Below are 21969 nucleotides of genomic sequence, written 5' to 3'. Positions count from 1 at the left end.
GATACTATAAAGGTGACCAGGAAAATTAATTTCATTTGTTAGCTTTAGCTAATTTAGTGTGTGTTATATACCACTTCTAGGAGGGAACTAGGATTCCAAAACCAAGGACATGGAGGCTTGTGTGAGTTTCCAAAAGATTGAAAATCACATTCTTTTATTTTCCCCCAGCTTTATTGAGATATAATTGACAAATAATTTATAAGTTTATGGTCTATGTTGTGATGATTTGGTATACATATATATTTTGAAATGGTTGCCACAATTAAGGTTAGTAAAGACATCAGCCACCTCACAGTTCACATTTTTTTGTTGTCGTGAGTACATTTAAGATTTACTCTCTTACCACCTGTCAAGTATACAATATTTTAAAAAAATATTTATTTATGAATTTGTCAGAGAGACAGAGAGAGCATGAGCAGGAAGGGCGTCAGGCAGAGGGAGAAGTAGGCTCCTTGCTGAGCAAGGAGCCTGCAGTGTTTGATGCGGGGCTCGATGACCTGAACTGAAGGCAGACACTTAATTGACTGAGCTACCCAGGCATCCCTGCAAAACAGTTTTCTTAACTGTAGTCACCATGCTGTACATTAGGTTCCCAGAATTTATTCATTTCCCCTCCTGCCCTGCTTTTTTGAAATATAACTAACATATAACATTGTATAAATGTAAGCTGTACAGTGTGGCGATTTGATATACATATATATTGCAAAGTAATTACCACAATTAGGTTAGTTAACACATCCGTCACCTCACGTAGTTACCTATCGTGAGTGTGGGTTGTGAGACTTTAAGATCTACTCTCAGAAACTTTCAAGTATACAATAGAATATTGTTGCATATAGTCACTGTGCTGAAAATCACATTCTGACCAGGTATGTATCAATATACCAAGGGTTGTATCTTGCTGATTTTTTCAGTGAAGTAAGTAAATCATGTGGGGCTGAATCAAAAGCCTTACTGAAAATCGTTTCCCTGTCAAATCACCAAGCCTTACCTCTGACACAGAGGACAGACTTAATTTGAAAGTCTTGGTTTCTTTCTCCATCTTTATCAATAAAGATATTCTTCTTAGCCCCCAGGCTTTTAGAGACCAGACAGAATAATAGATACACATGATTTGGTGGCTGGGAAGCGTGTAGACTCAGTGGGATAAGTAATGCATTAGGAGCAGAAGAGCTTGGTCTTCTGTTTGCAGCCCTGTCACTGATGTATTACACAACCACGGGCCAGCGCTAGTAGTCTTGCTGGTCAGCATCTTCAACACTCGAACTTGAAGGGAGATTAAACTGCTGTCTGTGTGCAGTTCATAGGTTACAAAATACCACCTGAACCAAAAGTGCCAAATTTTAATTCAGTAATATTGTACATCACTGCATTTTCCCCCCAGAAAATATGCAAGAGGTTCTTAGATGAGTGGAAGTCTTATTGAGGCCTAATACTGGATGGGAAACCTTTAGGAAAATGATGTTTCTCATCCATTGTTAAGATGAAGAATTTTAATTGAATGAAAGATGCCGAGGAATGCAGAGGGTTTCCTTGCAAACGGCTGAGTCCAGCTTTCCTGTATGATCCCCGTCACCCACTGCCATGTGTTGCCTAACTGCCGTCCTTTTTCCTTCCCACTCCCATTGGTAGATGCTGTGTGTCTGAGCCATCATCTTGGTAGGGGCTTTACAGAGTTTAAGTATCATAACTCTTCATTCTGCTCCCAGGGGTCAGGAAGATGGAGATCAAAACATCACAGGTATTGCATATCAATCACACTTATTGTTCTATAATGGGCCCCTTACATTACAGGGACTTACTCATATGGTCACAGCTGGAGTCCCAAAGGCCATGTCTTCTTGCCACAGCAGACAGGAAAACTGCTTCCTGAAGGCTGGGCTGAACATGCCAGGATTCTTCTAAACTCACCAGATAGCTGATGTCTCCATCTGTGAGGAGGCCAGATAAGCAAAGGGGGGAGATGCTGGGAATACTCCTCTAGGGAATTCCTTTCAAATGGGAACTTGAGGGCCAGGGAATGGGAGTTTCCTGCTTGTAGAAGTCTTTTTGTGTCTTGTCTTCTAGCTTCAAGCAGTCTATCTTCAGATACTACACATATAGTTGAAAGTTAGTTTTGGAGGTGATAACAAATCTGTGCTTTTAGAAAGACAGAAAAGCTTGGTAAGAAGACCAAAAAAGGCATAGGAAAAAGGGTCAAGGAAGAGAGTACACCAAGGCAGTCCCTAAATCTTCTAGAACATAAAGAATTTGGTTTGGGTGAAAATGAAAAAAATCAAGCATGGGTTTAAGGGAAGCTGATGAAAGTGATCTCTTTCACTTTGAGACTGTTCCTAGTACTACCTGGATCCACTCTCATGACTTTAATTTTATCAAATTGTTGTCATTACTAAAATAGCTCAAGTAGAAATTACTTTAAGAGATGCTGTCAGGGTTTTTCGAGGGTTTTAGCGAAGAGGAGGGAAGGTTGTGTTGTAGAGACCCTGTAAAGTTCAAAGGGATGAGACTCACAAAAAAAAGCACAAGGAAAGAGGAGCAGGTATTCAGAATGGGGAGTGACGTGAGAGAGAAGTCTGAGGAGCCCCTACTGGGACAGTGTTTGTCACAGAAGCGACAGGCTGGATGAGGCTGGTGTACACAGAGACTTCCGCGTATAAGCTGGAGGGAAACATAGGTCCCAGAAAAAGACTAAAGAAAGAAGGCTTGCTTCTCAGGGAGACCAAAAAGATAATCTGAACTTCCAAGCCAGTAAGAGGTTATTGACCTTTCCAAGCCATTGAAATAGAGGTGGAACCACTGTGCCGTCAAGAAACATGGCCTTCCAACAATGTCTTCTCTCCCTCACTCAGGTTTCCTCACTTCTTTACACAGTGCGGTGCCACAAAAAGAGAGGTAGTGGTGGTTTAATAGAATGTTAAAGATCAGGGAGAATCACCACAGGAAGACTGTCTTTGGGGCACACAGCAGACTCTGTGAGGAAAAAGGGTTCAGTAAAGGGCTGAACCCTGTAGGGGGAGTGAGGCGATTGCTTTGGGCATACAACTTAAGAGGATGCCTCCCCCAACCACTCAGTATTGAAATAAATAATATTTTACATGTAACATCATTTAAAAGTCCAAATTAATGTCAAAAATATCCATGATGAACAAAATGTAAAAGTTTAGAGATAGGATCAGTATGACTGAATTTTTCTTTTGTCTCGGGCTTGTATATGGCTTGGCACTGGTTCAGAGGAACATTCCAGTAAGACCATTGATTTTTTTTTTTTTTTTTTTTTTAAGATTTTGTTTATTTGAGAGAGAGTATGAGCAGGGGGAGAGGGAGAACCAGACTCCCCCTCAGCCAGGAGGTTGGTGTGGAACTCAATCCCAGCACCCTGGGATCATGACTGGAGCCAAAGGCAGATACTTAACCAACTGAGCCACCCAGGCACCCAAGACTGTTGATTTAACAAGACAACTTCCCCCAAAGCTTTCAGTGTGTAAGTTCCAAGTAGCCCAGACAAGCATTTGCCTTATTACAAGGATGGTGAGGCTGAACTCCCTTCCTTGTCTGGGGTTGCAGGGGTACAATATGGGGAATCCTGCTACTCCTGTGTTCAAGAGACAACTGGCAGCGGGAAGTAGACTGTGACAGAGGCATGATATTCCCACTGCTGGCCACATTTATGTTTAAAATAATCAGATTAGTTCAGCCCTTTCCCTTTCTGCAGTTTTCCAAATAAGAGTTACTGGTTGCAAGTGTTTCACCAGAAGGATCACTTCATGAAGAAAAGAGCCAGTGTTCCTGGCAGGTAACCGAGGAGACGGTGGTACCGTGTGGATAAGGCCTCTCTTTGATACGTCTCTACTCTAAACGAACGTGGTGGCATGAATCTTTTCTTTTGGCTAAGAAAGTAGAGCTGGTGAGAGGGCTTTCCTCCTTCCCGTGATAGACCATGTGTCTGTTACTTGCAGGGAAAAATGATTTAATAGTGACCATACTCAGACCCCTTATTTTGCCCTTTGTGCCGTCACAAAGTTGAGAACCACTGTGCTGTTACCTCTTCCTCTCTTGGCTTTTACTTACTTCTTTATAAAGAAATAAATGTCTTCTGTGGAAGTGAATGTTGATTATATCATACCACCTAATGGTTTATAATGAGACCTTAGCATCTTAATGGGTAGCTCTAGGTAAAAATATTAGGTTACATAAAGAGAACTCTTAACCAGCCATTATTCAGTATCAAATACATCAGATGCTCTCAGTCACATAACAGAAAATCAAATTCAGATTGGTTTGTACAGTAATGGGGAATGAATCTCAGTTAGCTGAGCTTTAGGAATCAGAAGATCTGGTAGCTCAAGATACTCTGTCTTTGGGCCTTAATGCCCCAAACAAACAGCATTTTCTCCCTGAAACCACCTGCCCCTTCTGACTGATGGATTTCTCATACAATATCATGGGCATCTTTGACAATCCCAGTCCTTTCTCCATTAGTTACCAAAATGTTTCAGTTCATCTCCATAGTATCTCCTTCTCTTTCCCCTTCCTGCTCCCAGGCTCACTGCCTACTTACGCCCAGACCGGTGCAATAACTTACCAACTTGTCCTGCCCCCTTCCTTTTTTTTTTTTTTTTTTTTGTTTCTTGCCAGTTAATCTTTCCAAAGCTCAAACTGCTGTTCTTCTTCAAACAACTCTAGCTCTTCCTGTACCTTATTGGTTAGTAAGGATTCCTCCCCCTAAGCATTCAGGATTCTTAGGTTCTAGCTATAGTTTATGATTCCAAGTTCTTTTTTCCTAACATCCCTCTGGAGTGTTATGGGGAGCTTCAGACATCTGGAGTAATCAACATTTTCCAAACATGCCCCTATTTTTCTGAGCTGCCATCTTCCAAAATCTCTTTTCTTTTTCAAGGCCCAGTTCAAATGCCCCATGCCTGCACAGCCTTCCCCTGTCTCCACAGTTAGAGCGATTGCTTCCTCCTTGGCTTATCTCTTACTGTCTTGAGCTTTCCACCATCTAGATTTGTACTCTTATCCCCTTCATCCTTCATATTCAGGGTGAGGCTAATGCTGTGAGGTCCTAGGCTAATTCATTGACAAAGTAACTTACGCTCTTTTGTATAATTGATTTATATTTCCTGTACTTATCGTATTGCCATATACAAAGAGACCATTTTTAAATACTTTTATATATAGAAAATAGTTACATGGAAATTCATCCATATATATATTAGTGTTTCTCATCAAGTACCACATCAGCTACTTATATTAAGCTCTGTCTTCTTTCTTAACTTGTCTAACCATGGACAGAATACTTTATCACACTCTGCCTCAGTTTCTTCATCCATAAAACGGGGATAATACCTACCTTGTAGAATTGATAATAAATATGTGTGTGTGTGAGGTACTTAATAACTGTACCTGGCATACAGTAAGTACTATGTATTTGCTTATCCATTTACCTATTTATTATTTCCATTTAAAATTACTTACTGTTTTCTTGAGAGTCTTGGGTAAAGAGCCAACAGGCACAGAAGTTAATGAGAAAATTTGTCATAAAACTATTAAGAAAACAAGTGTGAAAAAAATACTTAGTTTAGACTGATTTAAATACACTAGATGGAGAAATAACATTTCATTGTTAACCTTCTCTGACCTTATATTACCATAATATTGGTACTGAAGCACCTTATCATAAACATCTTCCAAACCATGTCTTTGGAAGTGAACATCTGTATCACAGATACTTTTAATTCAGTGTAGCTATTTAGTAGACAGAAAAGCAGTCAGAATCTCTAGAACAGTGCACATATTTACTTACTTGCCTTGGCAAAAATCAAGATTTATTGCCTTTCAAGATAAATTTTGACTAAATATTGACTTTAGTCTCTCAATCATTGTTTACCTGAAAGACCAATGAATCTTGACACTTCTCAACTTGAGTTGGAATCTACTTGGTATTTATTAATGTATTTCATAGGATTTGTAATCTTAGTAAAACATGCTGTGAAGAGTAAACAAACATTAAAGCTTTTATCCAGCATAGACAGGCTTTATATTTTCTTTTTATTTTTTTTTCTGTAAAAACTTTATTGTTTCCATTTGGTCCACAGCTGAGGAGGGGACTTCAGAGTGTTAAAAAACTGCTTAGTGGCTGCAGGAAACAGATACCCTGACACCTGGGGAGTACAGAGGAACCCCTCACAGACCACTGGGCTCCAGAGGCTCCTAGTCCTTCTTGAGAGTGAGTCTTTACAGGAGATGCTAGTCCAGCCCCGCTTGCAGAAGTTAGGTGGTCGCCATCTTCTCGATGAGTTTCACCTCCTCATCTGGGAAGTGTCTCTCCAGGAAGTCACAGAAATGGAGGTCTGTGTGGGTAGAACTGCCATGATGATCCTAAAGGGCCCAGGTCAGTTCTTCTCCAGGGCCATGGCAACATCCATGCATAAAGGCTTTCCCCCCACAATCTCAGGAGGGCATTTGCCTGTTTGGGAGAGGGTGCAGACTCTGCCCTGATTTTGCATCTTCAGGAGACACTGGGCACCCTCATGCTTCCCCTGGGCGACCTGGCGGAAGAGCTGGTGCACGCCCTCCAGAGCCACATCATTGCGGCCAAAAACAGAAGCCCAGAGAGAGGTAGGTGTAGAAAGCCTGCAGATGTAGGTTGACCCAGAAGTAGACAGCAGCCTCTACTTTGGTGAAATAATTCTGATGAATCCAGGAACTCAAGGTTGGTGGGAAGTAAGGAGCTAACCACAAAAAACAGTATTGGCTGGTCCCAGTGGCAGAGGATGGTCAAGAAAGGATGGTCTTGGAGGTTGCACCTGGGAAGGAGGTTGGGGGTGGTTGGAGGTTGAAAGAAGGGGTAGTTCCCAGGTCTGTTTCATGCAAACATTGTGGAAGCAAGAGACAGCTGCGTGGGATTGCCGGGTGCTATCTGTATTTTCAGTCAACAGTGAGTCAGTGGTTATAGACTGTAAGCTAGGAAAACAGAATTCTGTATGACCTTTTTCCTGCTGATTCTTATAAAGTAGCAAGTCATTGAAAACCTGCCCCCCACATTTCTGTTTTCCTCATTTTGGAAAATCTGGTTTGTAGCACTTTGGATAAAAGTCCAGGCCTTCAATCCCCATTTTACAATGTGCTTAGCACAGGTCATTGTCCCACACCAGGGTACTGGACAGCAGGGGTGAGGGGGCAAGGACAGTCCTTTTGCCCTTCCTATGGCTACCGCTCCCTCCACTGTGTGCATACAGTAAAAGAGGGTATGAAACTTGCCAGTTTTTTCACTTTTAACAGAGAAAATGAAAATTTATCCTCTTACTCTTACTTCTTTTCCTTCCTTTTTTAAAAAGACCCCTTCTCTTCTTTCTTTTTATTTGCCTTTGTTTTTTTTCTTAGAGCATTTTCTACCTTCCAAACACAAAATACCAAATTTCCTTTACCAAACTGGGTAAAGGAGGTGGTGTGGCTGATCACACTTAGAAAGCATTAGGGAGATCCACCTGGATCTAGCCACAGCTCACGTCATTTTCCTCTTATGCCCATGAATTTTCCAGCTGCTGGTCAGGGGAAGGAGGGCAGATTTGGTAGCCATGAAGCAGTGAGAAGGTGGTTGGCTTCTCCTCAAGATCTCGGCCTCAATAACACCACATTGCCGCCAATTGAGCTAACTAGGTACACTTGTTAGAAGAAAGCTTGTGCCTTTGTGGAGAATTATGCCAAAATTTCTGCTTCAACCCCTGGCAACAGATTCTTTTGGTCGTCTTTAGTGAAAGGCCATTTGGGAAATGGACTGTACATGCAGCAAATAGGATTTCAGTTAAATGGTAACATTTGTTTCCAAAAGAGTACCAGAGGGGAAGCTAAGCTCTTCAGAGCATGTGTTCATTAAAGATTTGAAGTGGGGTGGGAAGCAATAAAAAAAAAAAAAAGGCCAGTGAGTTCTCTTGTGAGATAGTTTTTTGTTCCTATGAATTGAACACCCTCTGAAAAGTTTCAAAAAGAGACTGGGAAGAATGTATTTGCTTTGATCCAATATGTGGAGGGTTCCCTACTACAAATACCCCTTAATTTAGAAGTATTATTCAAAAGTCTGTTTGAAAGTACATAAAAATATAATATGTAAATAAGCTCTAATTAGTTATTTCAATTAATTATTTTTTGTCTCTGCTTTGCAGTTCTATTTTTCTCCCCATAATGTCGCTTGTCAGAGTCCAGCTTTGGCACCCTTCAAAAAATGTGTTTTTGTAATAGTCGTTATTACGAAAACACATTTTTTGCCCTGTTGAAAACATCACAATGATAAAGTAAAATCCAGATCATATAGCTTTAGGGGAATTGTTTAGACAGTTTTAGTCTCTGACTTGCTGGTATGATATTAAAGAAGGAATCTTAAAGTTAATCGAAAGAAATAGGTGTTTCCTTCTTCAAATAAATGGTAAGTGGTATTTTTAGAAAATGAATCTGTATTAGGCCAGTAGCCTCTAATCTTTTTTGACCATTCTGTGTTCTTTCAATAACAAATACTACATTGAATTTGGAGATTAAAAGTTTTAATTCTAAACCAAGTAAGAAGCTTCTCAGTGGAGACCGTGAATGCTGTGGGAAAACACTTGTAAAATGAACTCAGGTTGTTTCTACATAACAGATTTTTAGAAATTGACTGGGAACCTGAAATGTTGATTTTGGAAGCTGAGAGAGTATACTACATGACCATTTACAAGGTTTTCATTTGAGGGGCTGCCCACCCTCTGCGCTTCAATAGAATTCGAATTTTAGAGCCTGGAGGGGCCTTTGCAGCCACCTGGAAACCAGGGAGCCATCCTCAGCTTTTCCCCCACCAGCATCTCTGGTGGTAGTTGGCTGGTTGGGGAGAAATACAGGTTCCTGGGCCCTAATCCAGATCTACAGAATCAAAGTCTTATGGGTGGGAGTTGGGGTGGAGGAGGGGTCTACATTTTTCACAGGCTTCTTCAGAAAATTCTGACACTCACTGAATTTGGCAAACCACTGATTTAGGATGGCCCCTTCCTTTGCAGCGTGGAAAGCAGACTTAGAGAGTTTGATGGGTCAAGTTCACAGTCTGTCCTAGGCAAGAATGGGCTTTCTAACTTGGACTTGTGCTTGTCTGTACAGCATGTATCCAAAACAGTCCTAAGCATGCAAATAGGTTCAAACCTACTTCTGGATCATTAGGGGTAATTTCAGCATGGCAAGTAGGAGAGCATGGTTCTAAATAAGGTATGAAGGTAAAGACACCCAAGAACTGTTGCTTCTGTCTAACCTAAAGCCTGAGTGAGCCCTAGCCACGCTCTGTCAGCCCTTCTCTCTTTGATGAGCCTGGAGACCAGTGCACAGTGGTAAGAATGCTTAGCTAATTTAGTTAGCCCATGTAGTTGAACCCCCAGTGTGTTAGGCTTTGGGACCTGCATGCCTGGTTGAGATACACATTTTTAGAACATATACTTTCTTAAAAATGCATATTTGCGTATTTTAATATTCCTTATGTATGCTACATCTAAAAATTATAATAAAGTCATTAAAAACTATAGACTGATATACACAATAGTACCCACTAAAGCATATATAAATATCCAGCAAATGCTTGCTAATGTTAATTACATCTAAAATTCAAACAACCAAAAAGCTAAAGTGACCCAAATTTATTCTTGCTGTATTCTGTGGTGAGTTTAAACTATAGTGATGATCTGGAATTCCTGCAGGACCATGATCACTTTCTAAATCCTTAGGAAAGACTGAGTTTTATTCATCATCATTTCAGTGTTGAATTTGACCATCAGCGAATTTTTGGAAACAGCAATATCCCAGTGTCTAGGATGTGTCACGTTCCACTGAATTCTGCTCCACGGTCCATATATGATCACATGAGCAGTGTGTAATTTTTAGAATGGGCAACATGTTTTTCACGGGGTTATTAACAAAAGAATGCTGTCTTAAAAGGCAGGTGACCAGGTTAGGGGAATCGGTTCTGAAAGAGCTTTGAGAAATTAGAATCTTTTTATATCCAGGTGTATGTGTGTCCAAGTAATATTCAATTTATCATCCTTTCTACATAAACAGTTATTGATGGTCTGCTGTATGTAAAGCTCTGTGTTAAGTACTGAGGGGAAGAAATTGCTTTGGGGCGTTTCTAGTGTGGTTCTTGTTGGACAAGCACATGAAAAGGCACAGTCGTTTCAGAAAGCGTGTGCTAAATGCCAGATGAGCAGTTCTGCAGTCAGTGAGCGCAGCAAACACATTCCAGTGCTCACAGACTGCTCACTGTGACCGACCGCACCTCCCCTCAGCGACAGCAGCATGTGTTTTGCTGTGCTCTATCTGTCGCAAACATCTCATTGCTCAGCCCATCTGAAAAACAGGAGCTTGTTCTGATTTTGCTGCTACTCAACAGTGAGAAACAACCGTTCCAGGAAGGAACAGTTTGCAGCTTTTGAAGCATAATACCGATGCACTTACGTACTGTCTTTTAGTACCTCTTGTCTTTAAAGCAATAGGATCTAATTCTCTTCCTGGAGAACACACAGCAAGACTGCTTGATTACTGATGCCATTTTATTTGTGATGAAAATTAAAGTCCTTTGAGTTTTGGTGATATTTTCATTCATGGAGTTCATGTGAATTAGTTTTTTCTTACGTTAGCAGTTTGTTAGATAGACTGTTCGGAGCTCCTTTAATGGACATGAGGTTCCACAGCGATGGTGATGGTGATGATGAGGAGGAGGAGGGTGATGATGTTATCATTAAATAGGCTTAATGTGAGATTTCTTTGGTTAGTGCAGTTCTTGATCCAGCCATGATCCAGAAATGGATTTCTGAAATGAAAGCAGTTGATCTGAAATGCCAAGATAATGTTGCTCTTTGTATAATCACGATTACCTGTTCTGGGCTGCCAGGATTTAGTTCCTTGGGTTCTGATGCAATTTCTGTACTCACCAAAAGAATGTATTGCCTCCTACCTGAAGAAAAAGCATGGCTTCTTTGTGACAGGGCCTAGATTATTACCAGTCCCCCCAAGAGTCCCAGGACAGTGCTCACAGAATCATGGATTTCCTCGGACATGGATTTCCTCGGGCCTTAGCAATGACTTGCCAGCAGCCACTGGTCTTGAGTAGTGGGCAGGATTTGGCAAAGTGGAAATCAGAGAAGAGGGTTTTGTGTAAGGAGACGTAATATGCACCAATGTGTGGAGGGTCGAGTGAGCACACTGTTTATTTGGGGAATAGCAAGGAGAGTTCTCTGATTGCAGTAAGAAGTTATATTTCCATTGGAGAATAGTAGGAGTAGAGAGTTGGAAAGGTGATATACGGGCCAGTTGGGGGATTCATTGACTATGTAAGTAAAGGAAGACTGCATACCAGTTTTTAGAATCATTTTAAACTCAGACAAGCTCAGAGCCAAATCCAAACTCCACCTCTTCCAGGTTCGGTGACCTCAGATTGGCTAAAACCATCTCACAGATGTGTTGTACGTGTTAAATAGGATCCTTTATGAGAAGTCCCCAGAAAAATGTCTGGTGGTGGAAAGAGAGCTTAGGAACAAGTGAAGTGCTAATAGTGGGGTTGTAGAGAGGCTGATCTCTGACTACTGTATGCAGAAGACAGAAGAGACCAGAAACCGGACCATATTAGGTTCCAGTTAAGGCAGCCCCGTAGAAGGTAAGGGGTTGAGATACAGGGCTAGGAAGAGAAGGACACATCTATACATGTATTCTCTGAAGTTTTTTTTTTCTTTCCTTTTGTGGACCTTTGTTTGAGGGTTCTGTAACCTGTTCTGTGGTGTTAAAAGTACAACACTACGGGCGCCTGGGTGGCTCATTCATTAAGCGTCTGCCTTCTTGTGCTCTGGGGTCGAGTCCTGCGTTGGGCTCTCTGCTCCGCAGGGAGCCTGCTTCTCCCTCTCCCACTGCCCCTGCTGTGCTCTCTCTCTCTCTCGCTGTGTCTCTCTCTGTCAAATAAATAAATAAAATCTTAAAAAAAAAAAAAAAAGTACAGCACTAATCACAGACTCATTCTTCTGCCTTGGACAGGATGCCAGCGATCCATAGGTCTCTCCAATGGGAAGGCCAAGGTGTGCAATTACAGTGGGTGGTATTACTGCAGCAGCTGCCATGTGGACGACAGTTTTCTCATCCCGGCGCGCGTAGTCCACAACTGGGATACTTCAAAATACAAGGTAAGCACAGAGTCTGAGTTCACCTCATAACCGCAGGGTGGGTGTTCAGCTGTTGTCGTGTGGATGAAGAAATGATGGTGTAAGAATTTAAGCGGCTGGGGCGCCTGGGTGGCTCAGTGGGTTAAAGCCTCTGCCTTTGGCTCAGGTCATGATCCCGGGGTTCCAGGATCGAGCCCCGCATCGGGCTCTCTGCTCAGCGGGGAGCCTGCTTCCTCTTCTCTCTCTGCCTGCCTCTCTGCCTACTTGTCATCTCTCTGTCAAATAAATAAATAAAATCTTAAAAAAAAAAAAAAAGAATTTAAGCGGCCTTGACTAGGTAGTCTTGTAAAAGCTATGAGATCTTATCTAATGCTTCTTAAATATCTCCCATTTAAAGGCATCTTAACTACGACTTTTTATTAATTTCCTCACTTAAAAAGATCATATAGCAGTTTCTACTTCTGGGCCTTGATAATTAACTGTGGGTGCTAAAAAGGAATTCTGATAGATAGAGAGGCCTCATTGTTTTTTTTATTAGATCTTACCTCCAAAATCACAATATTCTCAGAGGATAAAAATAGGAAAATAGGGGCGCCTGGGTGGCTCAGTGGGTTAAGCCTCTGCCTTCAGCTCAGGTCATGATCTCAGGATCCTGAGATCAAGCCCCACATCGGGCTCTGCTCAGCAGGGAGCCTGCTTCTCCCTCTCTCTCTGTCTGCCTCTCTACTTGTGATCTCTCTGTCTGTGAAATAAATAAAATCTTTTTAAAAAATAGGAAAATAACGCATGCATGGGCCTACTAGTGACTTTTGAAGGAGAGGATCATGTAATCAAGGTGTTTCTTACTTTGAGTAGGAGTTCTCCTGCTCATGTGAAGGCCAGTCTTCCAGCAGGTCCATCTCCCCTGGAACTAAAAGCTGAAGAGAAGCTAAGAGGATTTCTGGGTGCGTGGCCACACCAAGGAGCAGTTCACTGAGCCACCCTTAGACCTTCAGCTGGACTGTTCTTTATTTTTAAAAAAGGGAGGAAGTGAGAAGCACGCTTTGCAAAGTAACTACTAACAACCTAGCAGGGTATCCCAAAAGTACAAATAGCAGACTTGGTAGCTATAAAAATGCAAGTCAACCGAGGAGGAGAGGAAGTCTGAGCACTGGGGCATTCACCTCACGAGGGGGAGGAGCAACCAGCAGAGGAGGCGTGCACAGTGAGGGAGAGGACCCTAGTGTGTTCAACAAGCCACACAAAGAAGTATCTTCAGATCAGTTGTGACATAAGCTGATACTTAGGTCAGATGAGCACTGAGAATTGATCACGGGCTATAGGAATGTGGAGGTAAGGAGTGACCTTAATGAGAGCAGTTTGAAGTGAGCAGTGGGAGAGAAGGTCTGATTGGAGTGAGTTTGACATGGAACAGGAGAGAAATAAGTGACAAGAACAGAGAACTCTTGAGAAGTTTTGCTATAAGGGCATGGAGAGAGAGATGGGGAGTAACTCGAGGGGAAGTTTGATTTTTGTTTTAATGGAAGAAATAGCAGCATGTTTTCTGTGCTGCTGTGAACTGCCTAGGAGAGGAAGAATTGCGAGAATGATATGGTTGAGTGAGAAAGAATCATGTAGGTGGAGGGTTGGCCTTTGCTTGGAGCAGGAAGTAAGAGAAGAGGCAGAGTCTGGGTATGGTGCCAGTGGGTAGCTTAGGGACGTTCCCTTCCATTTATATCAGTAGCTGTCATCATATTGATTTATTTCAGCACCTGTGATTCTTTTTTTTTTTTTTTTTTGACAGAGAGAGACAGAACACAAGCAGGGGGAGTGGGAGAGAGAAAAACAGGCTTCCCACAGAGCAGGGAGCCTGATGTGGGGCTTGATCCCAGGAGCCTGGGATCATAACCTGAGTCGAAGGCAGATGCTTAATGACTGAGCCACCCAGGCGCCCCAGCACCTATGATTCTAAAATGAGATTAGAGACCCAGCCCTGGTCACCCTGGGAAGTGCCTTTACCTTCTATTTCATAGAGATATAGGAGTGATTAGGCAATAATTCTGCCAGCCCTTTTATAAACTTGTCTACGTCTACACACGTCCTCCTTGTCCTCCTTCCACCCAGGGAAGAAACATAACTCCTCCTATAGAAGGTTTATTCCTTCTGCCTCTGCTCATTAGCACTTCCATCGGTTTTGCCAAATCTGATTGACCCTTCTGCACTTCTCCAGAATACAGTGTTGGACCAGGAATTCTTCTGCCTTGACTTGGAAGACACATTCCTGGTTCTCCGAAATCTAACCCTTTTTCCTCAGTCCCCTCTGGTTCTTCGTCCTCTGCCTACACCTTTAATGTCGCAGTTCCTTGGCTTCATTTTTTGTTTTCTGTTCCCACTTTATTGCATTCTCTATTTCTCTTCATTAGTTTCAACTCCCTGATGATTCCTACCCTTATCTCCAGCTCCATTTTTGCTACTAAAAGGGAGATCTGTGGATTTAACTGCCAAATGGCATCTTAACTCTGGCTTTCAACCTAGTAGTCTTCAAGATATGGGGATTGATCTGCAGTAGGATTTGGCAAGTTGGGGAATCTAATCTGCTGAAGTACTCTAGGCTTAGGATTCGTTTATGGTCCTGTGTTCTGCCAGAACAGAATTCTGGTAGCTGAGTGACTAGAAGCTTCTCTGATCCTTCTGCCACAATGCTGTCACATCTGCTTTGAATGAACCTTCCACACAAAGTGTTTTGTCCAAACATAGTCTGTAAGACTGCTCTTGTCCCTTGTTGCTAATAGGTGTCTGAGACTTGGTGTCAATGTAACTGTATCACCTAGGAGCAAGGTAGTTCGGGAAGGGACCCAAAACCGTCACCTCCCTGTAATATTTGAAGTCTAAAACAAACACGAAAGTTGTGAGGGGCCATTTGGCTGGTACTTCTCTGTATCCCTGGGTAGGTCCGTCTCCTGGTCAATCCAATAACCATTCACATCTTCACTGTCTTCATGGTGCCCCATCCCCATCCTTCTCAGCATATGACCTTGCCACCACTTCAAGGACAACACTGAAACTATAAGATATGGGTATGAACTCCTACAGATGTATCTATGTTTGTACCTGGCCTTACTGCTTCCCCTCCTATCACAGGAAGAAGAGCCCTTTCTTTTGTTTAGAGATCATCCTTCCACATGTACTGTAGATACCTTTCTCCATCTGGGAACCCCTCTTCCTTCATCCAGAGCTGAAAAAAGCATGTCCTCGTTGGCAGCACCTTTCCTGGGATTCCCCACCCTACCCTATTTGCTGCACTGCTGGCTCTCTCCCTTGTGCCACCACCGTGCCGTGTGTGTGTGTGTGTGTCTATAATTAGACTTATTTAAGGGGTTAGTAGTAGGAGCTTGGAGTTAAACAGGCATTTGTCCACGTCCGACCTCCACCTCTTATTTGGGGCTTGATTTGCTGGAACAAATCACGTGAACTTTCCTGAGCCTGTTTACTAATTTGTAAAATGAACGCAGACTGCCTGAGTTCAGGTCTTGTCTTGGTTCTTTATTAGCTGTCTAACCAGGGCAAGTTATGTAGTCTCTCTGGGTTTGAGTATCCTCATCTGTGAAACGAGGACAATGACGCTTCATAGGACCTCTGGCGGTTCCATGGGTTCATGCATGTGAAGTGTTTAGAATAATGCCTAGGACATAGTTATGCTGCTCCTCTCTGAGAGCTCCCTGGGCACCGGGAACATGTCTTAGCACAGTTTCTGGTGCATAGTAGGTAACAAGAATATATACTGAATCAGTGAAGGAATGAGGCCTGTCTTATGGGCCGCTCCAGTTCGGTACCCCCAAGTCGGCTTCATCACCCTCATCACACGTGCCTCTGCAATGTCCGTGGCCCCGCGGGAGACAGCCTGGGCTCCTCCCTCTGCCGCCCCCACCCCATCTAATCAGTTAGCAAAACCCAGCCACGGGATTTGCACGCGGTGGCCCTGCTGTCCCACCTCACAAACTCAAACCTTGGGCGTCACTCCCATGAAGGAGTTGGGTAGCCTCCTAACTGTGCTTCCTGCCTGCAAGTCTTGCCCCGGCAGTGGTTCAGAAAACCCTCATCTCACCGTGGGTAAATTTTGTGCCCCTCTCAGTCTCAGTTTCTTCACCCTAAGAATGGAGGTGGTGACGACAGTAATAGCAACTGCTCCGTCAGACGGCTGTTGCCGTAAAAGGATGATTCACAGAAAGCCCCGAGCACCATGACGGGCACACAGGTGCTTGGTTAACACCAGCTTTTATTAGGATTATATAGAAGATAAACACAAATCTTCACCTGACACCAGGATCTTTTGTGATCTCTGGTCCCTGCTCTTCTCGTCCCTTCATGCCCCCCACCATGAGCATCCTCAGTGAGGTCACAGCCCTCCTGTTGCTCAGTCCTGTCGTGCTGTTGCACTCCTCTCATCTTCCCCTTGCCCTCACTCAGCAAGGCAGACCCTAAGCGAGCCTGTCTTAAACCTCACTTCCTCCGCCAGTTCTTTCCTTCCCCTCTCCCAGACAGTTATCGGTCTCTCCTCTGCATCTCGTACATGACACTCTGAATATAGGCTATAAATATATTTGCCATGTGTGCATTAGATAAAAGTGTATTTAGAGTTGAGTTTGGTTTAGATTATTTAGATTAATCTGCTTAGAGCAGGGCTTTGACAGCTAAGAGAGGTGTACAGAGAGCAAGTGAGGGGGGCAGTCCTGGCCTCGCGCTCACGCAGAGCTTAGGCTGGTGGCACCTGCCAGCAGAATATGCAGCACTCTGGGGAGTTTTAACAGAAGAGGTGGCACCAGAGAAGGAAAGTCGGAGAATCGGGCGTGGCTTACAAAGATAGACTTGGAGGAGATCCAGATCTGTTTGCAGTGAGCCACTGAAACCACCAATTTAACCATCACTGATGCTTGCAGTCTTTTTCTCTAGAGTGGACATTCTGCCCTGCTGGTCATTCAAATGACAAGGTTTGATGTTGAGAGGGTACGTAACTAATTGAAGGTCTTATAGGCACCCTTGGTTCATCCACGTTGTACGGGAGGAGAATCTCCTTTGTCAGACCTCCCTTCCCAGGTTGTCAGTGGACCAGGAAAGATTTTAAAGCAAGAACAGAGCTGGTCGATTTTATCGGATCATCTCTTGCTGGCATTAAGTAACTATATTTCATTTAGTCTAGGGTCTGTCTTTGTTCAGACACCAGCATTTAACTTAATGTTTCTAATTGTGAGGATCAATTCAGACCTATCAGTTTCCAAGACCAGACATCATTCTGCTACATCTGCCTCCTATCCTTAATAAGTACGTGACTGGCTTGAATATCCATTTAAGAGAGTGAAAAAATGATTCTGCAGAGCAGATTGAAATCTGTCATCTGAAGCATTTCCTTGTCTGCCCTCTGGAGTAATAATACTCCTAATTATTTTTAAAACAGGATTTCATCTATTTTCCGGTATGCATCCCGCAAATTGAATTGAGCTCCAGGATTATGCAGCACCTAAACCTTGTCCTTGAGTTCTATAGCCATTTTCTAATGAAACTCTCTTTGAAGACAACTTCCCCCTACTCTCCATCCTCCCATTCAGAAGTATCCAGCATGACAAAGAGGTGGTGAGGACCTCAGACTTGGCCTCAGATCTTCCTAAATCGTTCCTTTCTGTTGTGCTTTTAAAAAATATTTTTATGTCCTAGCCTGAATATTCACATTCCATTTAGCTAGGGGTTTTCCATGTTACATAAACTATTTCCTATCTCTACATCTTGAGAGGCATTCAGGGCAAGCTGTACTGCCCTCACAGAGCTGGAGAGCAGCTCACTGTTGGGAAAAACCACTTGTTCGGAGTCATTTGGAGATTTTGTGAACAAATTGCAATTAACCTTAAGATCTCCTGATTTCTCCTCCGTTAGCCCCCAGTGCCTATTTTTAAGAGGACCAAGAAGTATTATGCTTGGGATTGATTTTAGTAAGACTTTTGCCACAATTTTCCACGATGAATACGGGGGGACAATACAGGGAAAGAAACATTATACCAAAGCAGTAAGTGGTTATTTTACTGTGGTAAGACTGTGATACATTTTTTTTTCTTTCCTGATGTTTATTCTCCAAATTTTTGGTAATGTGATTGTTACTTTTATTATTTTTAAAATGTTAACTGTCACTTAGCTCCGTATATTTTATTTCAGAAAATATGTATAGGAATTTGCCTTTTTTAATGCCCCAGAATTATAAATATGATTGTTCTGTCCTGTGATTACTTCAGTGTGGTTTAATGTGGTATAGAAGGCTACTTTTTCCAAAGGAAACTGCCTTGCAGTACTATACTTGTATTCTTTATTTTCAAATATAATATACTTCCACAAACTTCAAGATTCAGAAAGTACAAAGGGCATGCATACACAGATAATCTTCCTCCCCCCTATCTTGTTCTTCCCACAGGCAACTAGATTACTCTTTTCTCACCCGTCTTTCCAGAGGTAATTTACGTACATGTGCTTATTCACACAACAGTGGCAATAGGTGGTCTCTACATGCTGCTCTTGGAGCGCTCTCCCCTCCGTTTCGATCATATCCCTCTTCCGGGGCTTGCCTGCTTTGTCTTTTCTACATCCACTCCATATCCTGTCGTGAATCTTACACATTTTTACACACACATGATAGTCTAACCAGTCCTTTCTTAGATGATTTGGATTGTTGTTTTTTTCCAGCCTTTTGCTATTACAGGTAATGATTCAATGAATAACTTCATACATCGTTTTGAATGTATGTCCTTTCATCCACGAGTGAGACAGAGGACACCTTCCTAGATGTAGGTTTGCACATTTTTGAGTTTGCCGCATGTTCCAAATTGTCCTCAGTCAGTCTTGTGTGCTGCGCTTTTACCTGTAGCTCCTTGCAGGCCCCTTTCTTCCTTGGTACCAGGATTCCTGCTGTCACTTCTGGTGTGACTGTGCTGTCCTTCCCCTTTTCTACTTTCTCAACTCTAAAGATGTGGTGAGCTTAGAAACAAATAGCCGAGCCGTTAGAATGTGTAAAGTAAGAGTGTGTGGTTCAGAGTCACAGCCAGAGCATCGTAAAGCCCTCGTTCATTTCTTTAGCAAGTGTTTGTCGAACACCCAGCATGCTCACTGGTCTAGGCAGTGGGGACATAGTTTCTGCCTTGTGAATGCTCATATTCCAACGGAGGGAGAAAGACTATAAACCAAATACACAAGTAAGTGCCTTCTGGATAAATGATGGTTTACTGGACTTTAATTTTTGTTTCATAGTTAAAATCAAATGGCCAGCATACTGCCAAATTACATCATCGGTTAGTCTCCCTTGTATTTGGGGAAAGGGAAGGACAGAACGTGGACAGGGATCACCTCTTTTGAGAAGTAACAAATGGGTAGTTTACGGTAGAGTTATTAAAGAATACAAAAAAAGTGTAAATATAAATAATGCTAAAAAGCACAGAATAGAGTATCCAGAGATCTGAGCAGTTAAGTCACTTAAGCTCTCTGGATTCAATCTTTGTTAATAGGTGTTGCTCAAAAAGAGAGTTCTATAGGAGGGTCACAGCCAGGCCAGCTCTGTAATCGGAACAGGACGCCTCAAGAGAATGCAGCCCTGGGAGCTCACAGCATGGCAAGAGGATGGAAGGAGTTAGAGGCCCTACCTCCAGTCGGTAAACAGGGCCTAGACTGAGTTTCATCCCCCACCGCCCCCGCACAAGGCCTGCACAACACTAAACAGCTGCCTTGTCTGCAGAGAGGTTGGGAAATTGCTGGGCGAAGCAGGTGAAGCAGACACCATGTCCGCAGGCTTTCGTAGGCTGACATGCTGCACTGAATCACTAAGCGAAGAATGTGGCATGTGGCATTTTCAGAGCACCGTTTTTGTGGCACCAGTATTCCTTAGAACACAGACTGAGAAAAATGGAACTAGATTATTTGCACCAATTCTCGTTATTCTAAAATTATGATCTCATCTGTTTTATTCTAATGCATTTTCCTTCCTTCGCAACAACTGAAGCCCTCACTCTTCCCACCCCCACCGCACCATCTCCAAACTGCTGCCTCTTGTTAAGCATTCCCTTTGCTCCACTGCTTTCTCACCCGGGGCTGTTTTTGTGGGGGAACATACCAGGACACCATTCCAGAACCTCTCTCAGAATTACGTAAACCTGAACGTTTGAGAATTCTGTTTTTAAGAGGTAGCTGTCACCAGCTTAACAAAAGACGTATTATGTTTAAATCTATACCAATGTTGGTTACTTCTCAAATAACAGATATGTTTACTTATAAGTACATATGTTTATAGAGCACATTTGGTCCTCATAATTTGAAGCTGATTATAACCCACTTGCTGTTTCCTCCGACGACCCCGTGTGTGAGGTGTGGAGGAACAGCTTTCTGCCTTTACTTCCTCCTCCTCAGCTCTTGAATCCCACAGACTGCAGCGCTGTGAAGGGGGCACCAGTTCACAAACTATGGCAAAATCAAGTCACAGACTTGAGTTCTTATAGCTTCGTCTGTTTTTTAAGCTTAAAAGCTATAGAAAGAAATTATATTAATTACTAATAAACATTAAGTATTAGTAAAATATCAAGAGATTAGTAGGTTTGGAAAATGAACTACTGACACTACAAAAGTTGTTTCTGATGTGGAATGGGATCATGGAAAAAAATGCCAACCAACACCATTTTTTAAGATGTATTGGGCCCACCTATCTGCACCTGTGAGCTGAGTTTTTATAACAGCACTCGGGCTTTTCAGGGTTTTCATAATTTGGCTGGCAGAAAATAGGACAGTAGCTCTTAGGTGGAATATATTTGGTGTTCACATAGAATTTATGTAATATTTCTGTTAACAGGAAAGAAAGTTTCTCATATAAACTTTATCACCTAAGAATATCATTGGCTTCCTTCCCTAAGTATCTATATATGTTTTAACATTATCTTTCTTAAAAAGCTTTCTATTTCCAGTGAATTTGAAAGTGGAATCTTTATACCAGTATGCAGGGTTATTTAGAATTTAGGAAATCAGTGAGGATACAGCACTCTCTTTTGCAAAAATAGCATTTTATGCCAAATTCTTAGTTCTTTGAAAAATTCTCTTACCATTATAAGTGATGGATTCTCAAAAGTGAGCATGTGCTCAGCCGTGCTGCCAAAAACATGGCTCAGTGTTGCGAGGATTTGTTCAGCCGCTCCGGCAGCAGCGGCGGCCGCAGTGTGCTCTGTATTCTCAACACTGGTGATGACTTCGTGAAGCGGAGCCGTAGACATTATTGAAACTAGCTGTGTTTTTGTGTTTAGTAATTTCACCTTTAAACACTGATGTCGCTAACTGCTGTCCCATTTGTCTCACTGCTTTTACTGTCTCTGAAAAAGACTTTTTTTTTCCCCTTTCGCGCTTAAGTACCACCTGAAGAGCGAAGCCTTTTCAGGCCTGGGAGACTGGCCAGTGCCCTTTGTCCTTCTGTTCACCTACTAAAAGGTAGTATTGTTAACCTAATTCAGCAGGGCCCTGACTCAGTATAAACACTGCTCAATAGAGCTAGAAAGACTAATTGAATTGTACAATACATCATTTTTCAGCAACAGTTTCAAGTGGACTGTACTTCATTTCCCAGAACACCATCAGGTTTTTTTCCCCCCACTTAAGATATTTAAATATCGCAAATATTTAGCCATGATAAAATATTTGAACCAATTCTGTTTTTCTCCACCGAACCTTGAGCTACATGAGGACAGGGCCATGCCTGCTTTATTCTCCACTGGTGACTGCTGTAGTATCTATGTGGCATGTACCTGGGTCTCCGTGCCTCAGGCTG

At 42.5% G+C, this 21969-nt stretch overlaps 1 protein-coding gene across 8 annotated transcripts in view; it reads left to right on the top strand.

The window, feature by feature from the left end:
• The window catches only part of PLEKHM3 (pleckstrin homology domain containing M3), a 183016-nt gene that overhangs the window by 53587 nt on the left and 107460 nt on the right, over positions 1 to 21969 (top strand). For all 8 annotated transcript variants that reach the window (XR_006820277.1, XM_046018922.1, XM_046018924.1 and 5 more), the window contains exon 4: positions 12034 to 12179. Coding sequence is in view for 7 of the 8 variants with exons in the window: in XM_046018922.1 (XP_045874878.1) it covers positions 12034 to 12179 (146 nt within the window). In the remaining variant the exon portion in view is untranslated. The remainder of the gene's footprint in view (positions 1 to 12033; positions 12180 to 21969) is intronic.

This window comes from Meles meles, chromosome 9, assembly GCF_922984935.1.
Source record: "Meles meles chromosome 9, mMelMel3.1 paternal haplotype, whole genome shotgun sequence".
NCBI classification, from domain to species: Eukaryota; Metazoa; Chordata; class Mammalia; order Carnivora; family Mustelidae; genus Meles; species Meles meles.
The sequence above is the reverse complement of the archived record's forward strand: the minus strand, read 5'-3'. Positions and strand labels throughout refer to the sequence as shown.